At 41.0% G+C, this 22449-nt stretch overlaps 1 protein-coding gene across 4 annotated transcripts in view; it reads left to right on the plus strand.

The window, feature by feature from the left end:
* Positions 1 to 22449, plus strand: part of spidr (scaffold protein involved in DNA repair) — a 261397-nt gene that overhangs the window by 58493 nt on the left and 180455 nt on the right. For all 4 annotated transcript variants that reach the window (XM_033019697.1, XM_033019695.1, XM_033019696.1 and 1 more), the window contains exon 6: positions 2351 to 2607. In XM_033019697.1, the coding sequence (XP_032875588.1) occupies positions 2351 to 2607 (257 nt within the window). The remainder of the gene's footprint in view (positions 1 to 2350; positions 2608 to 22449) is intronic.

The raw sequence follows: 22449 nt of genomic DNA on the forward strand, positions 1-22449 counted from the left end.
AGGCAAAAATTGGCAGCCTGACCACAAAGGCAATAGCCGTGTGTGCTCTAAGCAATTTGTGGAAGGCGAGCCAGCAACACTTAATCCAGACTGGGTCCTGAATCTTGGTTATTTGTTATCGAACTCACCAAAGTCCCCACCTGCACTCCCTCACAGAGATGGACAACCTTCAAATAAAAGAAGAAAGTCGGTGACATCAACACAAACCAATTTTGACCAACATATTAACGATGGACCAGACAACAAGCGTTTAAGGGCTTTTGCTGCAGAACATGCTTATGTGTACAAATGCAGCTGTCAAGAGAACTGTAATTGCACGGGATGCATCCAAAAACAGAAGGACATAAACAAACTGACAGAGTTGAAATGGTGGAAGGCAAGGTCGAAGAATTGAAACAAAAACTGAAGAATGCTGCAACTAAAGAGCGTTTGTAGCAATATCAAGACCACCGAAATGTGAGAAGATTGACAGGGTTTTCTTCAACTATGCGAGTATGTGAAGCATAAAGCAATGAAAATGCAATATTGGGAAGGGAAGGAGAAAGCATGTAAATAAGATGTTGTTGCACTTGCAGATTATTTTGATCATGTTCAACTTTATGTTCAACTAGATCTGATGTGAACTGACATCCAGAACTCAATCAGTAACTACAGAAGTTCATACAACTCTTAATTTATTTCATTCAATTTAATAATTCATCAACCATTGTTTCAGTGTGCATTAGCAATTATGTTACATGTATCATGTTTCAAAGTAGTCACACATATACATAGTCGAGTTGCATCTCAAAACTACAAAATAATATTGACTTTGTTTCAAGTGAACAAAATTAAAATGTATGGTATATACCATAAACATCAAGTTAACTCGTCTCTTATTACTTTCCTCAGTTATGGCTGATTGCCATAACCAATCCAAGATTCAAAGAAGACGAAAACTTGGACCGAAAATGTACTCACAGTTTATTCAGCGCTTTATTCGCTTTTTCTTTATCCTGAATGACCTTTGACAAATCCCATGATTCCTTGTGTTTATCGAAATACCGAACTCGCTTATTGGAGACATGTTTTATGGTGCTGAGGAATGTTAAGAAATTGCAGTGGGTCTCAAGTGTATATTACTATTAATTTAACCCCTACTTTTCCATTTTTTATTATACTTCTATATTGAGTAGCCTGTCTGGAGTGGCAGCTATAAGCTAAAAATCATCAGCAAATAACGACATAAACATTTGCAGATATCAGAGAAGGCAAGAAATAACATATATTCTTATTCATATTCATTTTCAGATTTGCTTATTGTCATATACACCATGGAGCAATGAAATTCTTAGTTTGCATTGAATTAATAGAATAAAATGTATACGGTAATGATAGATACAACAATAAATACAACAACAAATGTAAAACTGCAAGATTATAGTGCATCTAGTAGTGCAAAAAAAAGAGCAATATTGGACTAAGTGAATGAAGTAGACTTAAGGGGAAGAGTCTGTGGCAGCACATTCTGGATGGGGATGTAAAAGAGTTGATTGGTTCAGGAGTTTGATAGCCATGGAGAAGAAGCTGTTCTTAAGTCTGGAGGTCTGGGCTTTCAAGCTCCTGTATCTTTTTCCAGAAGGTAGAATTGAGAAATGTGAATAGTCAGGGTGGCAGGGCAGGCATCCTTGACACTTTCAGCCTTCCTGATGCAATGTACATGAAGATAGACTAAATGGAAGGAAGTGATGGATGGCAGCGTTCACCGTTCTTTGCTGATTCAGGTGGTCAAAAGCAGAGCAGTTGTCATACTAGGATGTCAAAGATATGGGAAATAAATGAAAATAAGTGTTCAACATGGTGAATGTTTCATAATCGGTTGAGGGATGGAGTAGGGGGAGAGTAGATGTGCAGTGTTAAGGTGACCCTGAATATAACTCAGCTCTGTGAGTATTTTTCCTTTTATTTTGAAAAAGAAAGTTATCGTATAAATATAAATGGCACTTTTCATCAATCTGATTATTTTCTTCAACACCATGATGACATTGCGCGGGTTTTCTTTGGGTGCCCTGGTTTCCTCCAACATTTCAATAACTTTTTAGTTTAATTTTAATTTAGTTTTGTTTATTGTTACATGTACCAAGGTACAGTGAAAAGCTTTTTGTTCCGTGCTATCCAGTCAGCGAAAAAGACTATACACGATTAGATTCTGTAAATTGTCTCTGGCGTGTAGGATAGAACTAGTGTGGGGGTAATTGTTGGTTGGCACAGACTCAGTGGGCCAAAATGCCTGTTTCCACAGTGTTTCTCTAAACTAAACTAAGTTTGAAATACAATCATGTGTAAATAACATGGATCTCTCACATTCTAGGTAGCAGAAGATATTTTAGAATTTTCATCTGATAATGAAAGCACAACCGAACAGGACAAAGCTGAAAAGTCCACTCCATCCACTTCTACACAACCCAACTTATCTGTTTCTGAGTCTGGACGTGATCGGCCCTCTGTCAGGTCAGCAAGCGATTGGTTGAAATGTGCACAAGCATTTCTGCACACACCTGAGAAGCAAAAGAGAAATACATTAAAAACCCCAGAAGATTCTGCCAAAAAGAAAAGAAAAATTCTCAGGTGAGTCAGGATGGTTTGCAGTTTTTATTGTAGCATTTCTATGGTCACCGAGTTGTACAGCACAAAGATAGGCTCTTCGGTCCACCACATCCATGCGACCTTTTTGCCATCTTCACTGATCCTATTTGTCTTCATTAGGATCATATTCTGCTTTGCTTTGTGTATTTTAAGAGCCTGTCTAAATTCCTCTTAAAAATAGTGATTATATCTGATTCCACTTCCTTTGGCAGTCCATTCCACATCAAATATTTTCCATGTAAAAATACAATTTGCACCTCAGATCCCTTTTGAGAAAACTCCTTCTCACCTTAACATGATACCTTCTTGTTTTTGATACCCCTGGTGTGTGAAAACGATTTTGTCTAAATTACTGTATCCATGCCTCTCGTAATCTTATTTACTTCCAACATAGAAACATAGAAACATAGAAATTAGGTGCAGGAGTAGGCCATTCGGCCCTTCGAGCCTGCACCGCCGTTCAATATGATCATGGCTGATCATCCAACTCAGTATCCCGTACCTGCCTTCTCTCCATACCCTCTGATCCCCTTAGCCACAAGCGCCACATCTAACTCCCTCTTAACAATTAACCAGCCCATCTAGCCCAGCATCAAATGCCATTCCTCAAACAACTCCGATCTCCCACCACATTTTGACATGGCAGGCAGTGACTAGTGGGGGACCGCAAGGCTCGGTGCTGGGGCCACAGCTATTTACAATATATATTAATGATTTAGATGAAGGGATTAAAACTAACATTAGCAAATTTGCAGATAACACAAAGCTGTGTGGCAGTGTGAACTGTGAGGAGGATGCTATGAGAATGCAGGGTGACTTGGACAGGTTGGGTGAGTGGGCAGATGCATGGCAGATGAAGTTCAATGTGGATAACTGTGAGGTTATCCACTTTTTTGGCAAAAACAGGAAGGCAGATTATTATCTAAATGGTGTTAAGTTGGGAAAAGTGGAAGTACAACGGGATCTGGGGGTCCTTGTTTATCAGTCACTGAAAGTAAGGATACAGGTACAGCAGGAGTGAAGAAAACTATAACAGTGGCCTTCATAACAAGAGTATAGGAGTAAAGAGACCCTTCTGCAGTTGTTCAGGACCCTAGTGAGACCACACCTGGAGTATTGTGTACAGTTTGGATTTCCAAATTTGATATATATTTTTTTATTAAAGGTAATCAATTACAATGCTTCAAACAACTTTATATCAAATTAATTCAATTTGCATTAAGTAAAACACTAGTAATACTTATCTACTATTTTTTTTAGAAATAATAATGATAGAAAAAGAATAGAACAGTTATAAATCATTAAGAGAGTGATTAAATAATAATTTGATTATATATAATAAAGAAAAGAGAAACGAAAAAAAAAAAAAAAGAAAAAAAGGAAAAACCACAATATGTATTGTTAATAACACTACTACAAGTGATAGTATCAATAAAGACATATATGTTAATTCCAATATAAAAATGAATTATTCTCACCAAATCCCGCAGGGTGCACGCCGAGCTGTGTTGCCAAGAACAGCTACTTCTCTAAATACTGTATATATGGAGACCATATCTGTTCAAAAGAATTATACTTGTCCAATAGGACAAATCTAATTCTTTCCAGATGTAACGTCTCCATCATCTCTGTTGCCCACATTTTGGTTGTGGGGGATAATGTTCCCTTCCAAAATTTCAATATGATTTTTTTTCCCAATTATCAAACAGTAATCAAAGAAATTTCTTTGATTTACTGTAAGTGATAGATGTAAATCCGGAATTCCAAATATTATTAGCTTTGGGTTAGGGTCCAATTTAACTTTGATGACTTCAGAAATAACTTTAAAAATTTCTGTCCAGTAATAATTCAATTTAGGACATGTAACGAAACTATGTATTAAATTTGCCTCTGCTTTCTTGCACTTATCACAAATAGCGGAGAGATTCGGAAAAATACTATTTAATTTAGTTTTCGAATAATGTAACCTATATAATACTTTAAATTGTATCAGTATATGTCTGGCGTTTAATGAACACCGGTGTATTCGTTGTAGACTTTCTTCCCAGTTTTCTTTTGTTATAGCCAATCCCATTTCATTTTCCCATGCTTGACGATATATTTCCGTTATTGGATTCTCCTTATCCAAAATGATGTTATATATATAGGCTATTAATTTTTCTGTATTTGGATATAAATTAAACAGTTCGTCTAACAATCCTGCTTCTTTATTTTTATAATCTTGTGTATTGGATTTAATATAATCTCTAATTTGTAAATACCTAAACAAATGTTGTGGAGACAATCCATAAATATCTTGTAACTCCTGGAATAAAAGAAATGTTCCTTTTCTATAAAGGTGTTCTATCCTTGTAATTCCTAAATCATCCCATTGTTTAAACCCCCCATCTAATATAGCAGGTTTAAACGATGGGTTATTCATAATTGGTAATCTAAATGAGAGATTATCCAAATGTAGAGTCTTAACTATTTGTTTCCAAATACGTCTATTATTATATATTATTAGGTTGTCTTTATAATTTTTTTTTGTACTTCCGTTGGTGCAAAAATTATCGAACCTACATTGAAAGGTAGACAGTCTTCCTTTTCTATATTTAACCATGTCGGTTCATGATCCATATTTACCCACCAGAAATTCATATTCTTAATCTGAACAGCCCAAAAATAATATAAAAAGTTTGGAAGTGCTAATCCTCCATTTATCTTAGCTTTGCATAGATGTTTTTTATTTATTCTGTGATTTTTATAATCCCAAATAAAACTATTGACAATATTATCAATTTTTAAAAAAAAAGTTTTCGGAAGAAAAAAAGGAATAGCCTGAAACAAATATAACAACTGTGGTAGAAATACCATCTTTATGGCACTTATTCTACCAATCATGGATATAGGAAGTGTTTTCCAATATAAAATATTTTTTCTAAGTTTATCTAATAGTTGAGGATAGTTGGATTTTATTAATGAGTTATGAGTTTTAGTTACGTTAATCCCTAAATATTTAAGTTTGTCTGTAACTACTTTTAATGGGTATTGTTGTAATGTATTTAGATTTATTCCTGTTATTGGCATAATCTCGCTTTTATCCCAATTAATCCTATACCCAGAAAATGCACCAAACTTAGTTATAATGTTTAGCAGGTTGGGAATACTAATTTCCGGTTTTGTAATATAAATCAAAACATCATCTGCATATAAAGAAATTTTATTAATTGTTGTATCAGTATTATAGCCATATATTTCAGGTTCAGATCTAATTTTTTCCGCCAATGGTTCTATCACCAATGCGAACAATAAGGGTGATAACGGACATCCCTGTCTGCATCCCCTAGAGAGTTTGAATTTGGCTGATAAAATTTGGTTAGTCAAAATTCTTGCAATAGGATTCGAATATAAAATTCTTACCCATTTACAAAATCTATCCCCCAATTGAAACTTTTCCATTATATTAAATAAATACATCCATTCCACCTGATCAAACGCTTTTTCTGCATCTAATGATATAACCGCTAGTTCCGGTTGGCGCCACGATGTGAGTGGAATCGCGCCATTACAGCTCCGTAAAAAACTGAATTTAAAACGGGGGTAAAAGGGTCAAACAAACGCACTTACCACAGGAGATCGATTGCAAACGGCTCCGGCAGCGTTTAAAAGGTGCGTGACGTCATCAGGCGCGCGATTTAAGAAGAAATTATGACCCAGCGCTCCCCTCCCCCCACCACTGGAAAAAAATCTACGAGAAGGGAAACAGGCCTGAGCTCGGGCGCTGCTGCTGCTTCTCAAGAAGATGTCTCACAGAGGAAAGCTGAAATGGAGGAACTCAAGACTACCATTCTAGGTGAGATAAAGAAGCAGAGGAAGGAGTATATGGAGGAGATAAAAAGTTTAAAAGCGGATATGCTGGTGTCTCACGAGAAAAATAAAGAAGACTTAATAAAACAAGTTATAATGACGGTAAGAAATATGATGGATGAGTGGAAGGAAAAGGCTAATGCCGAGTTACAAACTCAAATTGAGGAGGTAAAGGATATAGCTGCTGGGATGGAAAGAAAGCTGGATGGCAAGATAGATCCTACTATAATTTCGCTAGACCAACAAGGCGAAGCAATTAAAGAGCTAACTAAGATTGCTGAACTGAATACTAAGGAGACCGAAAAACTCCGTGCCGAGAACAAACGCCTCTTAGATTATTACGCTAAAACAAACGAGAAATGTATTGATCTGGAGGGACGCCAACGCCGTAAAAATTTGCGTATAGTTGGTCTGAGCGAAGGTCGTGAGGGGAATCAAGATCCTCGAAAATTTGTTGCAAAACTTTTAAAGGATATTCTGAATTTGGATCATGAACCCCTGTTGAGCCGTGCACATAGGGCTCTAAGACGGGCTCCTGGGATAGGTTCATCGCCCAGACAAATGATTGTAAAAGTGGCCTTTGATCATGTCTTCGAAGAAATTATGAAGATAATAATAAAAAAGAGAAACCTGAAATACGAGGGAGACAACATCAGTATTTTTAGAGACTACCCAGCAGAAGTGGCCAAGAAAAGATCACTATTTAGAGCAACAAAAGGTATCCTGAGGAATTTACAGAATACTAAGGATCTGAGATATGGCTTGATGTACCCAGCAATACTGAGAGTAACTTATGATGACAAGGAATATCGTTTCGTTAAGCATACTGAAGCATTGGAATTCGCCCGAGGCATACAGCAGAAGCCAGAAGATGAAGAGAGAGAAGACGCGGAGGAAGGATCCGAGGGAGAAGGAGAGAACTGAACTTTTATCATCGAGCTGTGGTTATGAAATACTCACTTAGAAGGAAGTGGAATAATGGACATTTAGTTGTAGTTCTGTATTAATTATTAGAAAATATTTAATTATTCCATGATAATAGTATTACATATTATAGTATTAAATACAATTGATATTAGTAATTAGCAAATAGTAATATGAATAATAGAAATAATTACTAAGTACTAAGTATATAAAGTTAGTACCCCAACCCAATATATATAGCATTTGAGATAGGAGCTGGTATAATTAACATCTTTTTTTTTAATTAAAAAAACGGAAGTCTTTAGATTAATGGCCACGTTAGTGTGGCTTTCACCTTCACATACTACACACTATATAAGTGTAGTTTCTTTTTTTTCTGAGCACCCTATTAACACCCTTTACTTTTTTTTTATTATTGATATTTCTTATTGTTTTTGTTTTTTATTGATCTTATATTATATATTATTTGAATGTAGATGTGAAGGATATTGTGTATTTAGTTTAAGAAGACATAGATGCGGATTAAGGTGGATAGAAATTCTCATTGGATTGATGTCCGGGTGCAACGGGGAGCTGGGGGAGTCAAGAAAGCTACTCCAAAAAAAGCCGCCCTAATAGTAAAATGCATGATATAAAGGTGAAGACTGGGGGTGATGGAGTAACCTTCTGCAGTTGGAATGTAAAAGGAATTAATGAACCAATTAAAAGGGGAAAGGTGTTAGCTCAGTTGAACAGATTGAAGACAGATGTCATTTTCCTTCAAGAGACTCATCTTAAAAAAGATGCTCAACATAGATTAACAGCTAAATGGATTTCTAAGGTGTATCATTCTACATTTATACATAAATCTAGAGGAGTTGCAATAATTATTCGCAAAGGTATACCTTTCATACAAAGTTCTATTATAGAGGATAAAGAAGGCAGATATGTAATAATTACAGGGGAATTATATTCAAAAAAGGTAATTTTAATGAACATATATGCCCCTAATTTTGATAATCCACTATTTTTTAAGAAAATATTTAATAATATTCCTTTATCCACTCAACACAATTTAATAATTGGAGGTGATTTAAATTGTACTTTAGATAACTACCTAGATAGATCATCTGCAAAAAGGAAAGCTGCCTCGAAATCAAGTAAATTCATAAATGCTTTTATCAATACATCTAATATTAAAGACATCTGGAGGTTAGATAATCCATCCGGACGTGAATATTCTTTTTTCTCGCCCGTACATGGAACCTATTCGAGGATAGATTATTTTTTAATAGATTCTAAATTACTTCCTTTTACGTATGACGCAAAATATCATAACATTATCATCTCGGATCATGCACCATTAACATTTAAGATAAAATTAAAAGATATATCTAATAAAACTACTACCTGGAGATTTAACCCTCAGATATTAAAGGACAATGACTGTTGTAAATATGTGATGGATCAGATTAAATTATTTTTTGAAACTAATGATAATCCTGAAACTTCCCCATCACTATTTTGGGACACATTTAAGGCATTCATGCGTGGCGCAATAATATCCGCACAAGCACATCTCAATAAAGAAAATCGAAAAATAGAACAAAATTTAGAAAATGAGATAAAACGTCTAGATAATGAAAATATAAAACAGCCTTCCAAAGAGTTAAGTAATAAAATTGCATCAGTAAAATATAGATTAAATAAAATATATTCTAATCAAGTTATTAAACTTTTTCAACAAACTAAACAAGTGTATTTTGAATTTGGAGATAAACCACAAAAATTACTAGCACGACAGCTTAGAAAATTAGAAGATGAGAAGATGATACACGGAATTAGATCTGAGTATGGAAATATATTGACTACTCCAAAAGATATTAATGATAGATTTTTACAATATTATAAAAATCTTTATTTGTCAAAACTAACAGGACAAACAGATAGTATGGAAATATTTTTACAAGAATGTCAAATCAATAGCTTAGATCAGGAAGGTAGAGAACTGTTAAATGCTGAAATAACAGTAAAAGACATTATAGAATCAATTAGTTCGCTAAAGAACGGAAAAGCAGCGGGCCCGGATGGCCTGAGTGCAGAATTTTATAAAAAATTTCAAGATCTGATTTCTCCAAGATTACAAATAATGTATAGATATGCATATGACCAAGGAAAATTACCAGAATCTCTAAATGAATCCACAACTACACTCATCCCTAAAGTAGATAAGGATTTGGAAGATCCTGGATCATATAGAGCGATTGCCCTTTTAAATACAGACCAAAAAATATTAACTAAGGTCTTATCTAGGAGATTAAGTTTAGTGATCTCTAAATTAATACATTATGATCAAACAGGTTTTATCCCAAAACGTTATTCATCCCATAATCTCAGACGCTTGTTTAATATTATATATTCAAAAAGGATTTCCAAATTTGAGGAAGGACATTCTTGCTATTGAGGGAGTGCAGAGTAGGTGCACAAGATTAATTCCCGGGATGGCGGGACTGTCATATGTTGATAGAGTGGAGCAGCTGGGCTTGTATACTCTGGAGTTTAGAAGGATGAGAGGGAATTTCCTTGAAACATATAAGATTGTTAAGGGTTTGGACATGCTTGGACAGTTTAAGAATGAGTAAGCCATTTAGAACGGCGACGAGGAAACACTTTTTCTCACAGAGAGTGGTGAGTCTGTGGAATTCTCTGCCTCAGAGGGTAGTGGAGGCAGGTTCTCTGGATGCTTTCAAGAGTGAGCTAGATAGGGGATATGGGGAGAAGGCGGGAATGGGGTACTGATTGTGGATGATCAGCCAGGTCACATTGAACATAAATTCATGAGTGAGATTTAAAAATCATGCTATATTGTGAATTCTTGTGTGAATGGGATTAGTTTGTTATTTGGATACTTAGGCTATTTTTTTAAATTATCTTTTTCTTAAGAAATTGAATCTACAGGACATTCTTAATGGGAAAGTAGTGGGCAGAAAGGCATGTCATGCGTGGTTTGAAGAGCAAAAATTTGTAGTCTACAATGCCAAAATTGAAAAGGTGAGGAAAAACAAGGTGTACATGTTTGCTTATTGGTTACAAACTGAGGAGTATGATGATGCTACTGATTATGATAAGCCAATGTACGAACTAGCAACTGATCTTCTCCATAAAGACATAGAAACATATAAAATAGGTGCAGGAGTAGGCCATTCAGCCCTTCGAGCCTGCACCGCCATTCAATATGATCATGGCTGATCATCCAACTCAGTATCCCGTACCTGCCTTCTCTCCATACCCTCTGATCCCCTTAGCCACAAGGGCCACATCTAACTCCCTCTTAAATATAGCCAATGAACTGGCCTCGACTACCCTCTGTGGCAGAGAGTTCCAGAGATTCACCACTCTCTGTGTGAAAAAAGTTCTTCTCATCTCGGTTTTAAAGGATTTCCCCCTTATCCTTAAGCTGTGACCCCTTGTCCTGGACTTCCCCAACATCGGGAGCAATCTTCCTGCATCTAGCCTGTCCAACCCCTTACAAATTTTATAAGTTTCTATAAGATCCCCTCTCAATCTCCTAAATTCTAGAGAGTATAAACCAAGTCTATCCAGTCTTTCTTCATAAGACAGTCCTGACATCCCAGGAATCAGTCTGGTGAACCTTCTCTGCACTCCCTCTATGGCAATAATGTCCTTCCTCAGATTTGGAGACCAAAACTGTACGCAATACTCCAGGTGTGGTCTCACCAAGACCCTGTACAACTGCAGTAGAACCTCCCTGCTCCTATACTCAAATCCTTTTGCTATGAAAGCTAACATACCATTCGCTTTCTTCACTGCCTGCTGCACCTGCATGCCTACTTTCAATGACTGGTGTACCATGACACCCAGGTCTCGCTGCATCTCCCCTTTTCCTAGTCGGCCACCATTTAGATAATAGTCTGCTTTCCTGTTTTTGCCACCAAAATGGATAACCTCACATTTATCCACATTATACTGCATCTGCCAAACATTTGCCCACTCACCCAGCCTATCCAAGTCACCTTGCAGTCTCCTAGCTTCCTCCTCACAGCTAACACTGCCCCCCAGCTTAGTGTCATCCGCAAACTTGGAGATATTGCCTTCAATTCCCTCATCCAGATCATTAATATATATTGTAAATAGCTGGGGTCCCAGCACTGAGCCTTGCGGTACCCCACTAGTCACTGCCTGCCATTGTGAAAAGGACCCGTTTACTCCTACTCTTTGCTTCCTGTTTGCCAGCCAGTTCTCTATCCACATCAATACTGAACCCCCAATGCCGTGTGCTTTAAGTTTGTATACTAATCTCTTATGTGGGACCTTGTCGAAAGCCTTCTGGAAGTCCAGATACACCACATCCACTGGTTCTAGACCTTTTTATGTGGGGTGGGGGAAGGGGGAAACTACCTCTCAGGGTCCCTACCTGGTGGGAGAGGCAGCTTTTCTCCGGGCTGCAGTTTTGACCCGTCCTCGCGGCCTACCAGTGGGCCTGGAGCGGCGTTTCCTGACGGGGACCGCCCAGAACCACGGCTTCGGCAGCGGCACAGCGCTGGAGCGCTATCGTGGAGCGGGCGATGCCTTGCCTGGGTCGCCGCGCTGGAGCTCCGGTGAGCTGAAGACCGCCGGGAACAACATCGCGGAGCTGCGGGTCTGAGGAGCGGCCAGCTGCGGGCGGCGGCGCCGAACTGTACACCGGGAGCCTGGGATCTCGCGACGAGATCGCCAGTAGTGGAGCTCCAACCGCCGTGGCCTTGTCGGCTTTGGAAGCCGCGGCCTCCAGTACGGAAGCGGCCGTTCCAGGTGTCCCAAGCCGCTGTGAGGATTCTCCCGAAGCCGGAGCCCCATCACCCGGCGAGAACGGCCAGGAACATCGGGCCTCCGTAGAGGCAACTGTGGAGGCCTCAATTGGCTCGACTATGGGTGAACTGGGGTTGGGGACTGGTCTTTGTGCCTTCCCTCATGGTGGGAGCCATTGTGGGGGGATGTTCTTTATGTTTAAATCTCTTATTAATGTTATGTCTGTATTCTTTCTTTATGTGCTGCATTGGCAAGAAGCATTTCACTACACCTAGGTGTATGTGACCAATAAATAACCTTTGAATCTTTTTTTTTCTCCCCTATCCACGCTACTAGTTACATCCTCGAAAAATTCTATAAGATTCGTCAGACATGATTTACCTTTTGTAAATCCATGCTGACTTTGTCCAATGATTTCACCACTTTCCAAATGTGCTGCTATCCCATCTTTAATAACTGACTAGCAGTTTCCCCACTACCGATGTTAGACTAACTGGTCTGTAATTCCCCGTTTTCTCTCTCCCCCCCTTCTTAAAAAGTGGGGTTACGTTTGCTACCCGCCAATCCTCAGGAACTACTCCAGAATCTAAAGAGTTTTGAAAGATTATTACTAATGCATTCACTATTTCTGGAGCTACTTCCTTAAGTACTCTGGGATGCAGCCTATCTGGCCCTGGGGATTTATCGGCCTTTAATCCATTCAATTTACCCAACACCACTTCCCAGCTAACCTGGATTTCACTCAATTCCTCCAACTCCTTTGACCCGCGGTCCCCTGCTATTTCCGGCAGATTATTTATGTCTTCCTTAGTGAAGACGGAACCAAAGTAGTTATTCAATTGGTCCGCCATATCCTTGTTCCCCATGATCAACTCACCTGTTTCTGACTGCAAGGGACCTACATTTGTTTTAACTAATCTCTTTCTTTTCACATATCTATAAAAACTTTTGCAGTCAGTTTTTATGTTCCCTGCCAGTTTCAAGACAGGTCACGACTAAGCCTCCATTATTCTGGGGTAAACAAGCCTAGCCTATCTAATCCCTCACCATAACTATAGTCCTCCAATTCAGGCAACATCATGGTGAATTTCCTCTTCACTCTGGTCAGCACAATCACATCCGTCTAAGAATGTGGTGACCAGAACTATACACCATATTGTAATGTTGATACCTTTACTCAGATCCTTCTCCCACAGATCCTTCTTCCCCATTTTCTATATTAGGTTTCAACCATTTGCAACCATTTGCAGTATTTTGCTTTTGATTATATTTTCCATTTGCTAAACTAAAGATTTATCATTTGTAGTTTTTTTTTTTTATCACTTGCAGTATTTTTTCATGGAAACGTTTCTATAAATATCTTGTGAGTTTAATGAAAGATTGCAAGTGATTAGACCAATAGCTAGATTAAATATTCTTGTTTAGAATAAATTTGTACAAAAGCATGATTCATACTTGTTTCAAGATACATTTTGAATAATTATATTTCAGATTTTATAACCCTTGAAAAGGTTACATAATTTTTTCCCCCCATGCAAATCTGCTTAAAGCAGAAAGGCTAATTAATCTCTTCCTTAAAAAGAATGTTGAAACTTTACAAAAAAGCAAACAGATAATAACATTACTGAATACAGTGGGGTACTGGCTTCATGTTGTTGCACAAAAGCAATGTTTGTGAAAGTGGTCAATTCAGAAGTTAGTGAAATAAGTTGTAATGTTTCAAGTGTGGGGTTTATTTTCTAATGTTTTGAAACCTGTGGTAATGCTAATTGAAAGTAAATTCTCCTGGAGGGCACATTTGTATCTTAAATGTGAAAACTAAATTTGGTGTTGGTACTTAAGTATCCCTGTTTATTGGTAATCAAATCATTTAATTGGAAATTGAAGTTGCAGATGTGGTGTTTCTTTGTTGAATGAAATCTTTGACAGCGTTGACAAATGAATGCTTTGATTTGTGTACAAGGCAAATCTGATACTCAAGAGCTTCAGTTCTAATAGCTGTGCAGATTTTGTATCTACTATTTTATGAAAATAATTATTATTTGTGAGTGATATGAGCAAGGATACGCATATGTCAGTATCATCAAAACAAGATATTAGAACTGAATTCTGGTAAAAACGAAAAGTAAAGCTTTTTCTTTTAGTTCACGATTAAATTAGTGTATATCATGTCAAGTCAAGTCAAGAGAGTTTATTGTAATGTGTCCCAGATAGGAAAATGAAATTCTTGCTTGCTGCAGCACAACAGAATATTGTAGGCATAAATATAGATCAGATCAGTGTGTCCATATACCATAGAATATATATACACACATAAATAAACAGATAAAGTGCAATAGGCTGTTATAGTTCAGAGTTTGTTTGAAGTTGTGTTTAATAGTCTGATGGCTGTGGGGAAGCAGCTGTTCCTGAACCTGGATGTTGCAGATTTCAGGCTCCTGTACCTTCTACTTGCTGGCAGCGGAGAGATGATTGTGTGGCCAGGATGGTGTGGGTCCTTGATGATGCTGGCAGTCTTTTTGAGGCAGCGACTGCGATAGATCCCCTCGATGGTAGGGAGGTCAGAGCCGATGATGGACTGGGCAGTGTTTACAACTTTTTGCAGCCTTTTCTGCTCCTCGACACTCAGGTCAGCACCGGTCAGCATGCTCTCTACTATGTACCTGTAGACGTTTGAGAGAGTCCTCCTTGACATAGTTCAAGTTCAAGTGAGTTTATTGTCATGTGTCCCTGTATAGGACAATGAAATTCTTGCTTTGCTTAAGCACACAGAAAATAGTAGGCATTTACTACAAAACAGATAAATGTGTCCATATACCATGATATAAATATATACACACATGAATAAATAAACTGGTAGTGCAAATAACAGAAAGTGGTTGCTAATAATCAGAGTTTTGTCCGAGCCAGGTTTAATAACCTGATGGCTGAGGGGAAGTAGCTATTCCTGAACCTGGTTGTTGCAGTCTTCAGGCTCCTGTACCTTCTACCTGAAGGTAGCAGGGAGATCAGTGTGTGGCCAGGATGGTGTGGGTCTTTGATGATACTGCCAGCCTTTTTGAGGCAGCGACTGCGATAGATCCCCTCGATGGAAGGAAGGTCAGAGCCGATGATGGACTGGGCAGTGTTTACTACTTTTTGTAATCTTTTCCTCTCCAGGGCGCTCAAATTTCCGAACCAAGCCACGATGCAACCGGTCAGTATGCTCTCGACTGTGCACCTGTAGAAGTTAGAGAGAGTCTTCCTTGACAATCCGACTCTCCGTAATCTTCTCAGGAAGTAGAGGCGCTGATGAGCTTTTTTGATAATTGCGTTCGTGTTCTCGGACCAGGAAAGATCTTCAGAGATGTGCACCCCCAGGAATTTGAAGTTCTTGACCCTTTCAACCATCGACCCGTTGATATAAATGGGGCTGTGGGTCCCCCTCCTACTCCTTCCAAAGTCCACAATTAGTTCCTTGGTTTTGCTGGTGTTCAGGGCCAGGTTATTGCGCTGGCACCATAGGGACAGTTGCTCGATCTCTCTTCTGTACTCTGACTCATCCCCATCAGTGATACGCCCCACAATAGTGGTGTCATCAGCGAACTTGATGATGGAGTTCGCACTGTGGTTCGCTACGCAGTCATGGGTATAGAGTGAGTACAGCAGGGGGCTGAGCACGCAGCCTTGAGGTGCTCCCGTGCTGATTGTTATTGAGGCTGACACATTTCCACCAATACGAACAGACTGTGGTCTGTGGACGAGGAAGTCGAGGATCCAGTTGCAGAGGGATGCGCAGAGACCCAGTTCTGCGAGTTTGGTAACCAGTTTGGAGGGGATGATTGTGTTAAATGCCGAGCTGTAATCAATGAATAACATCCTGACATATGAGTTTTTGTTGTCCAAGTGGTCCAGTGCGGAGTGGAGGGCCAGCGAGATCGCATCCACCGTTGATCTGTTGTGGCGGTATGCGAACTGCAGTGGGTCCAGGTTTTTGTCGATGTAGGAGTTGATTTGCTCCATGATCAACCTCTCAAAGCACTTCATCACCACCGGCGTTAGTGCCACTGGTCGATAGTCATTGAGGCACGTCACCTTACTCTTCTTGGGCACCGGTATAATTGATGCCCTTTTAAAGCAGGTGGGGACCTCAGACCTCAGAAGTGAGAGGTTGAAAATGTCCGTAAAAACTCCCGCCAGTTGGTCCGCACAGGTTTTTAGAACACGGCCGGGTATACCATCAGGTCCAGGTGCTTTTCGGGGGTTCACCCCTCTGAAGGATTTCCTGACATCGGCCTCTGTGACTGAGACTGAAATGCCATCGCAGCGAATGGGGGATCGGGAAGGCACATCAGTATTCTCCCTGTCAAAGCGTGCGTAAAACGCATTGAGCTCGTCAGGGAGTGATGTTACACCGGCATTCGAGCTGCCTCCTGGTTTTGCCTTGTAGGAGGTGATTGCATTCAGACCCTGCCACAGCTGCCGAACATCTGTCTCGTCCTCCAGTTTGGAGCAGAAGTCCCTTTTGGCCTTTTTGATGGCCTTACCAAGGTCGTATCTGGTCTTCATGTAGGCCACTGTATCGTTGGATGTGAATGCCCTGTGTCTGGACTTCAGGAGAGTACGGATCTCATAGTTCATCCAAGGTTTCTGATTGGGAAACACTCGGAAGGTTTTTGTAGGGATGCAGTCCTCCACACATTTTTTTATGAAGTCTGTAACGACTGTGGCATATTCGTTCAAGTCTGTTGCCGAGTCCTTGAACATTGCCCAGTCTACAGACTCCAAACAGTCCTGGAGTTGTTCTTCTGCCCCCCCCGACCAGCTCTGTGCTGTCCTCACTTCTGGGGGTGCGCTCTTTAATTGCTGCTTGTAGGCAGGAGAAGCAGCACCGCGGTATGGTCGGACTTACCGAAGTGAGGGCGAGGGATAGAACGATAGGCATTCTTGATGGTGGTGTAGCAGTGGTCGAGGGTGTTAGGTCCTCTGGTGCAGCAGGAGACATGTTGGTGGAAGTTGGGGAGTGATTTCTTGAGGTTCGCCTTATTGAAGTCCCCAGCAATGGTGGTAAATGCCTCGGGGTAAGACGTCTGGTGTTTGTTGACCACGGCATGCAGCTCCTGTTGACCACGGCATAACGACTCTCCGTAATCTTCTCAGGAAGTAGAGGCACTGGTGTGCTTTCTTTATGATTGCGTCAGTGTTCTGGGATTAGGAGAGATCTTCGGAAATATGCACGTCCAAGAATTTGAAATTCTTGACCCTTTCCACCATCAAACTATTGATATAAACGGGACTGTGGGTCCCCATCCTACCCCTTCCGAAGTCCACAATCAGTTCCTTGGTTTTGCTGGTGTTGAGAGCCAGGTTATTGTGCTGGCACCATTTGGTCAATCGGTCGATCTCTCTTCTATACTCTGACTCGTCCCCATCAGTGATACGTCCCACAACAGTGGTGTCGTCGGTGAACTTGATGATGGAGTATATGAGTATAGAGTGAGTACAGCAGGGGGCTGTGCACACAGCCTTGAGGTGCTCCCGTGCTGATTGTTATCGAGGATGACACATTTCCACCAATACGGACAGACTGTGGTCTGTGAATGAGGAAGTCCAGGATCCAATTGCAGAGGGATGGGCAGAGACCCAGATCTGAGAGCTTGGTAACCAGCTTGGAGGGGATGACAGTATTAAATACCGAGCTGTAATCAATGAATAACAGCCTGACATATGAGTTTTTGTTGTCCAAGTGATCCAGAGCGGAGTGGAGGGCCAGTGAGATCGGATCCACCATTGATCTGTTGTGGCGGTAAGCGAACTGCAGTGGGTCCAGGTTTTTGTCAAGGTATGAGTTGATTTGCGCCATGATCAGCCTCTCAAAGCACTTCATCACCACAGACGTTAGTGCCACTGGTCGATAGTCATTGACACGTCACCTTACACTTCTTGGGCATTATTGGGTATTATTGATGCCCTTTTAAAGCAGGTGGGAACCTCAGAAGTGAGAGGTTGAAAATGTCCGTAAAAACTCCTGCCAGTTGGTCCGCACAGGTTTTTAGAACACGACCGGGTATACCATCAGGACCAGATTCACCCCTCTGAAGGATCTTCTGACGTCGGCCTCTGTGACTGTGACCGAAATACCAACACGGCGAATGGGGGCTCGAGAAGGCACATCAGTGTTCTCCCTATCAAAGCGTGTGTAAAACGCATTGAGCTCGTCAGGGAGTGATGCTTCGCTGACATTTGAGCTGCCTCCTGATTTCGCCTTATAAGAGGTGATTGCATTCAAGCTCCGCCACAGTTGTCGAACATCCGTCTCATCCTCCAGCTTGGAGCAGAAGTCCCTTTTGGCCTTTTTGATGGCCTTACCAAGGTCGTATCTGGACCTATTGTAGACCTCTGTATCTCCAGACCTGAATGCCCGCGATCTGGTATTCAGAAGAATGCGGATCTCATGGTTCATCCCAGGCTTCTGGTTAGGAAACACTCAGAAGGTTTTTGTTGGGATGCAGTCCTCCACACATTTCTTTATGAAGTCTGTAACGACTGTGGCGTATTCATTCAGGTCCTTTGCTGAGTCCCTGAACATTGCCCAGTCTACAGACTCCAAACAATCCTGGAGTTGTTTCTCTGTCCCCCCCCCCCCCCCCCCCCCCCCCCTCCCCCCGACCAGCTCTGTACAGTCCTCACGTCTGGGGGTGCGCTCTTCAATTGCTGCCTGTAGGCAGGTAGGATTTACCAAAGTGAGGGCGAGGGATAGAATGATAGGCATCCTTGATGGTCGTGTAGCAGTGCCGAGGGTGTTTGGTGCTCTGGTGCTGCACGAGACATGTTGCTGGAAATTAGGGAGCGATTTCTTAAGGTTGGCTTTGTTGAAGTCCCCAGCTATGGTGGTAAATGCCTCTGGGGAAACCGTCTGGTGCTTGTTGACCACGACGTGCAGCTCCTCCAGTGCCAGACGGACGTCTGCCTGGGGTGGAATGTAGACCGCAGTCAGGAAGATGGAGGAGAATTCCCTTGGTAGGTAGAAAGGACGGCACTTCACCGCCAGATGTTTGAGGTGTGGAGAGCAGGAGTTGGATAGGACTGCCACGTCTGATCACCATGCAGAGTTGACCATGAGGCAGACGCCCCCTCCTCTACCTTTCCCAGATGCCTGCGTACGGTCCATACGGTGGATGGAGAACCCTTCAGGCTGGACTGCTGTGTCTGGGGAGCTGGGGGTGAGACATGTCTCTATGAAACAGAACACAGAGCATTTCCTCATCTCCCTTTGGTAAAGCAGCCTTGCCCTTAAGTCCTCCACTTTGTTTTCTAGTGACTACGTTGGCCAGTAGGATGGTAGGGAGAGGGGGTCGAAGTCCCCTACGCTTCAGTCTTACTTGTAGTCCTGCCTGACAGCCACGTTTCTGTACTCCATGAAGCCCTCCACGGTGTTTAAAGGTACAGTACTTGCGAGTCTCAGCGAGGTCGGGGATTCCCCCGAGATCGGGAATTCCCTTACAGTCGGCTCCATTGCTGCTGGGAGATCCTGCCCGACGGCCTCGATTCCAAACTCCATGAAGGCCTCCCCACTGGCAAAATGTCGCCGCAGGTAGGCGCCATCTTAGACTTATGTAGCAGAACACTCCCCGTAACCCATGACATCACGTGACAGCCCTCGTAACCACTGACATAATATATTTTATGTATTCCAACTTATTAATGTTAGAAAAATCTTTATTGATCATTTCATTGAGGTCATACAATATAAACATGATTGCTGAAGATAAAAAGCTGGCAGGTAATATGAGTTGTGAGGCGTAAGTAGAGAGTTACCAAGGTGATTGGGATGGATGAGGATGTAGCAGATGGCATATAATATGGAAGAATAAGGTCATAAACTATGATAGTGTGGCGTCAGCTGATAGACAGACCACTTATGGTTGAACCCTCGTCAGTGGTTACGAGGGCTGCCACGTAACGTCATGGGTTAAGGGGAATGTTCTGCTACATAAGGATATCTCATTTTGAGATCAGGGAGTCGACAGGTAGCTGAGCTCGACACAATACCCTCGCTCAGCTACAGCAGCAATGACAATTATGTTAGTGGCCCAAACTTGCATGTAACACCTGAACAAGCATCTGTTTATTCACCACCTTTGGTGTCGCTACATTGGTGACCCCGACATTCCAAATTTTGGATTTCTCCCTGCACACGCAGCCTCGGAAGACCTGATGTCTGCAGCCAACAGCCCAGCCCTGCAGAACGACGCTGCCGCCAACCCGACCCTACCGTAAGGTATGCCGCAGGCCGCCTGGGTCAAGGGGTGTGGTCCGGGCCTTGTGTGACGGCCGCCAAGCTCTCCCGCATGACCTACCCGGAGCCGACCACCGGGGCTGAGAGGCCGCGGCTGCCGTCGCTCCCTCACCAGCCGTCGTTCCCCCACCAATCGTATCCGACCCACAGCAGGATTCGCCATGGTCCATTCTGGCACACCTTCATGTAGAAGGTTAGCGCGTTCTATTCCTTCCTCCTTCCTCGTCAGTGGTTACAAGAACTGCCACATGACGTCATGGGTTAAGGGAAGTGTCCTGCTACATAAGGATACCTCACTTTGAGATCAGGTAGTCGACAGGTAGCTGAGCTCGAGACACCACCCTCGCTCAGCTACGGCAGCAATGACAATTATGTTAGTGGACCAAACTTGCATGTAACACCTGAATAAAGCAACTGTGTATTCACCTCGTTTGGTGTCGCTACAATAGGCATAAAAAGGACAAGCAGATTAATTTTTAAATGGTGACAAAGCTAACATGCGAGTTTCAACAGAGTTAGGATGGCAAATAGTTGAATGGCTTTCAATATAAGAAGATTTGCATACAAAACTAAGGACATTTCACTGCAGTTATGCGAGGTCCGGTTGATGAGCTGTTGTTGACAAGTCTCAAGGTGTATTGTTATGATTGTGGGATTGTAGTGAGGTTTAGTATAGTAATTTCTGGCAGGGGAGGCAGGTACTGGCTGGGTGGGGAGAGATTATTTTGTGTGGAGAGAATAAGAAGATTGGACATTACCAATCAAGTTTAGAATAATGGGAGAAGATCTAATTGAAAAATAAAAATTTCTGATGTGGCTGAACAGAGTAAATGCAATGATGATGTTTCCCCACTCTTCTAGATCTAGGGCACACAAATTAGGTATGTTACAATACTTACCTTCAGCGGCGCTACAATTCTGCCACTGGCCGTGTGCGCGATTTTGGCCCGTTTGGGGAGGGGGGGCGGGGTTAAAACACGTTTTTTTCCCGACTTGGTCCTGGATTATATTTGTTGGAGTGCAAGATGTTGCTAAAGAATCGTTCCGACGGCCGTTCTGTGTGTTTTTAAAATAAATTCGCCCGACAAATTAATCGCTGGAGTCATTTTAAAATCAGCTTCTGAAGCCGTCAATGCCGACAACGGGGCCGGATTTTATGTAGGAGACAGGTAAAAGAAAGCAGTTTATTTTTATGTATAAAAGTGTTTCTTAAGATGCATTTAATTCACATTTTAAGTTGCGAAACGGTGATTTTTTCCCCCGAAGAACCGGCAGTGTATTTGCTGCCGATATGGGGACTAAAATCACAGCAACCTCAGCGTTCCAAATGTTCCAGAAAAACCCACAGGCAAGCTGATTTAAATGCCCATTAATTTACAGGTATTAAACATTAAATTCCTTCCATTTGGCCTATAAACCCATGACAATGAGATTTAAAAATTATGTTATATTCTGAATTGTGTGAATGTTATTTGGACACTTAGGCTATTTAAAATGGTTAATCTATTCTTAAGAAATGGATAGATGTTTAGATCTAGTAATTGAATTTTGTAATTAGCTACAATTAGGTAACTAACTAATTATATGCTTTAATTTCAAGTCATCTAAGTAAGATTGTGTCATATTTGTTTCAGAATGCTTCAATCTATAATAACTGAAAATTTATTTCAGTTCTCTTAAATTTTAAGAAAGTTATGGGCTTTTAAATGTCCTCGATCACAGCTTTTGTGTTAAGTCAATGGAAAAGCAATAGGGAACAAGATGCTAATTTCCGAGTATGAAAATGGCCATATCTTTTTTAATACTGAAGATATGAAAGTGAATTAAACTTCTTTTTATGCTTTATCAGATGGGATAAATTACAGACTTGATTTTTAAAATCTTAAAATTATGTAACATTGCTAGTAACTAATGATACCAAGGCTTTGGTTCTGCTTGTCGATTAGATAACATGTGTTCACCTGACCTCCGAATAATGCATCCAT

The sequence above is a fragment of the Amblyraja radiata genome, chromosome 4, assembly GCF_010909765.2.
Source record: "Amblyraja radiata isolate CabotCenter1 chromosome 4, sAmbRad1.1.pri, whole genome shotgun sequence".
NCBI classification, from domain to species: domain Eukaryota; kingdom Metazoa; phylum Chordata; class Chondrichthyes; order Rajiformes; family Rajidae; genus Amblyraja; species Amblyraja radiata.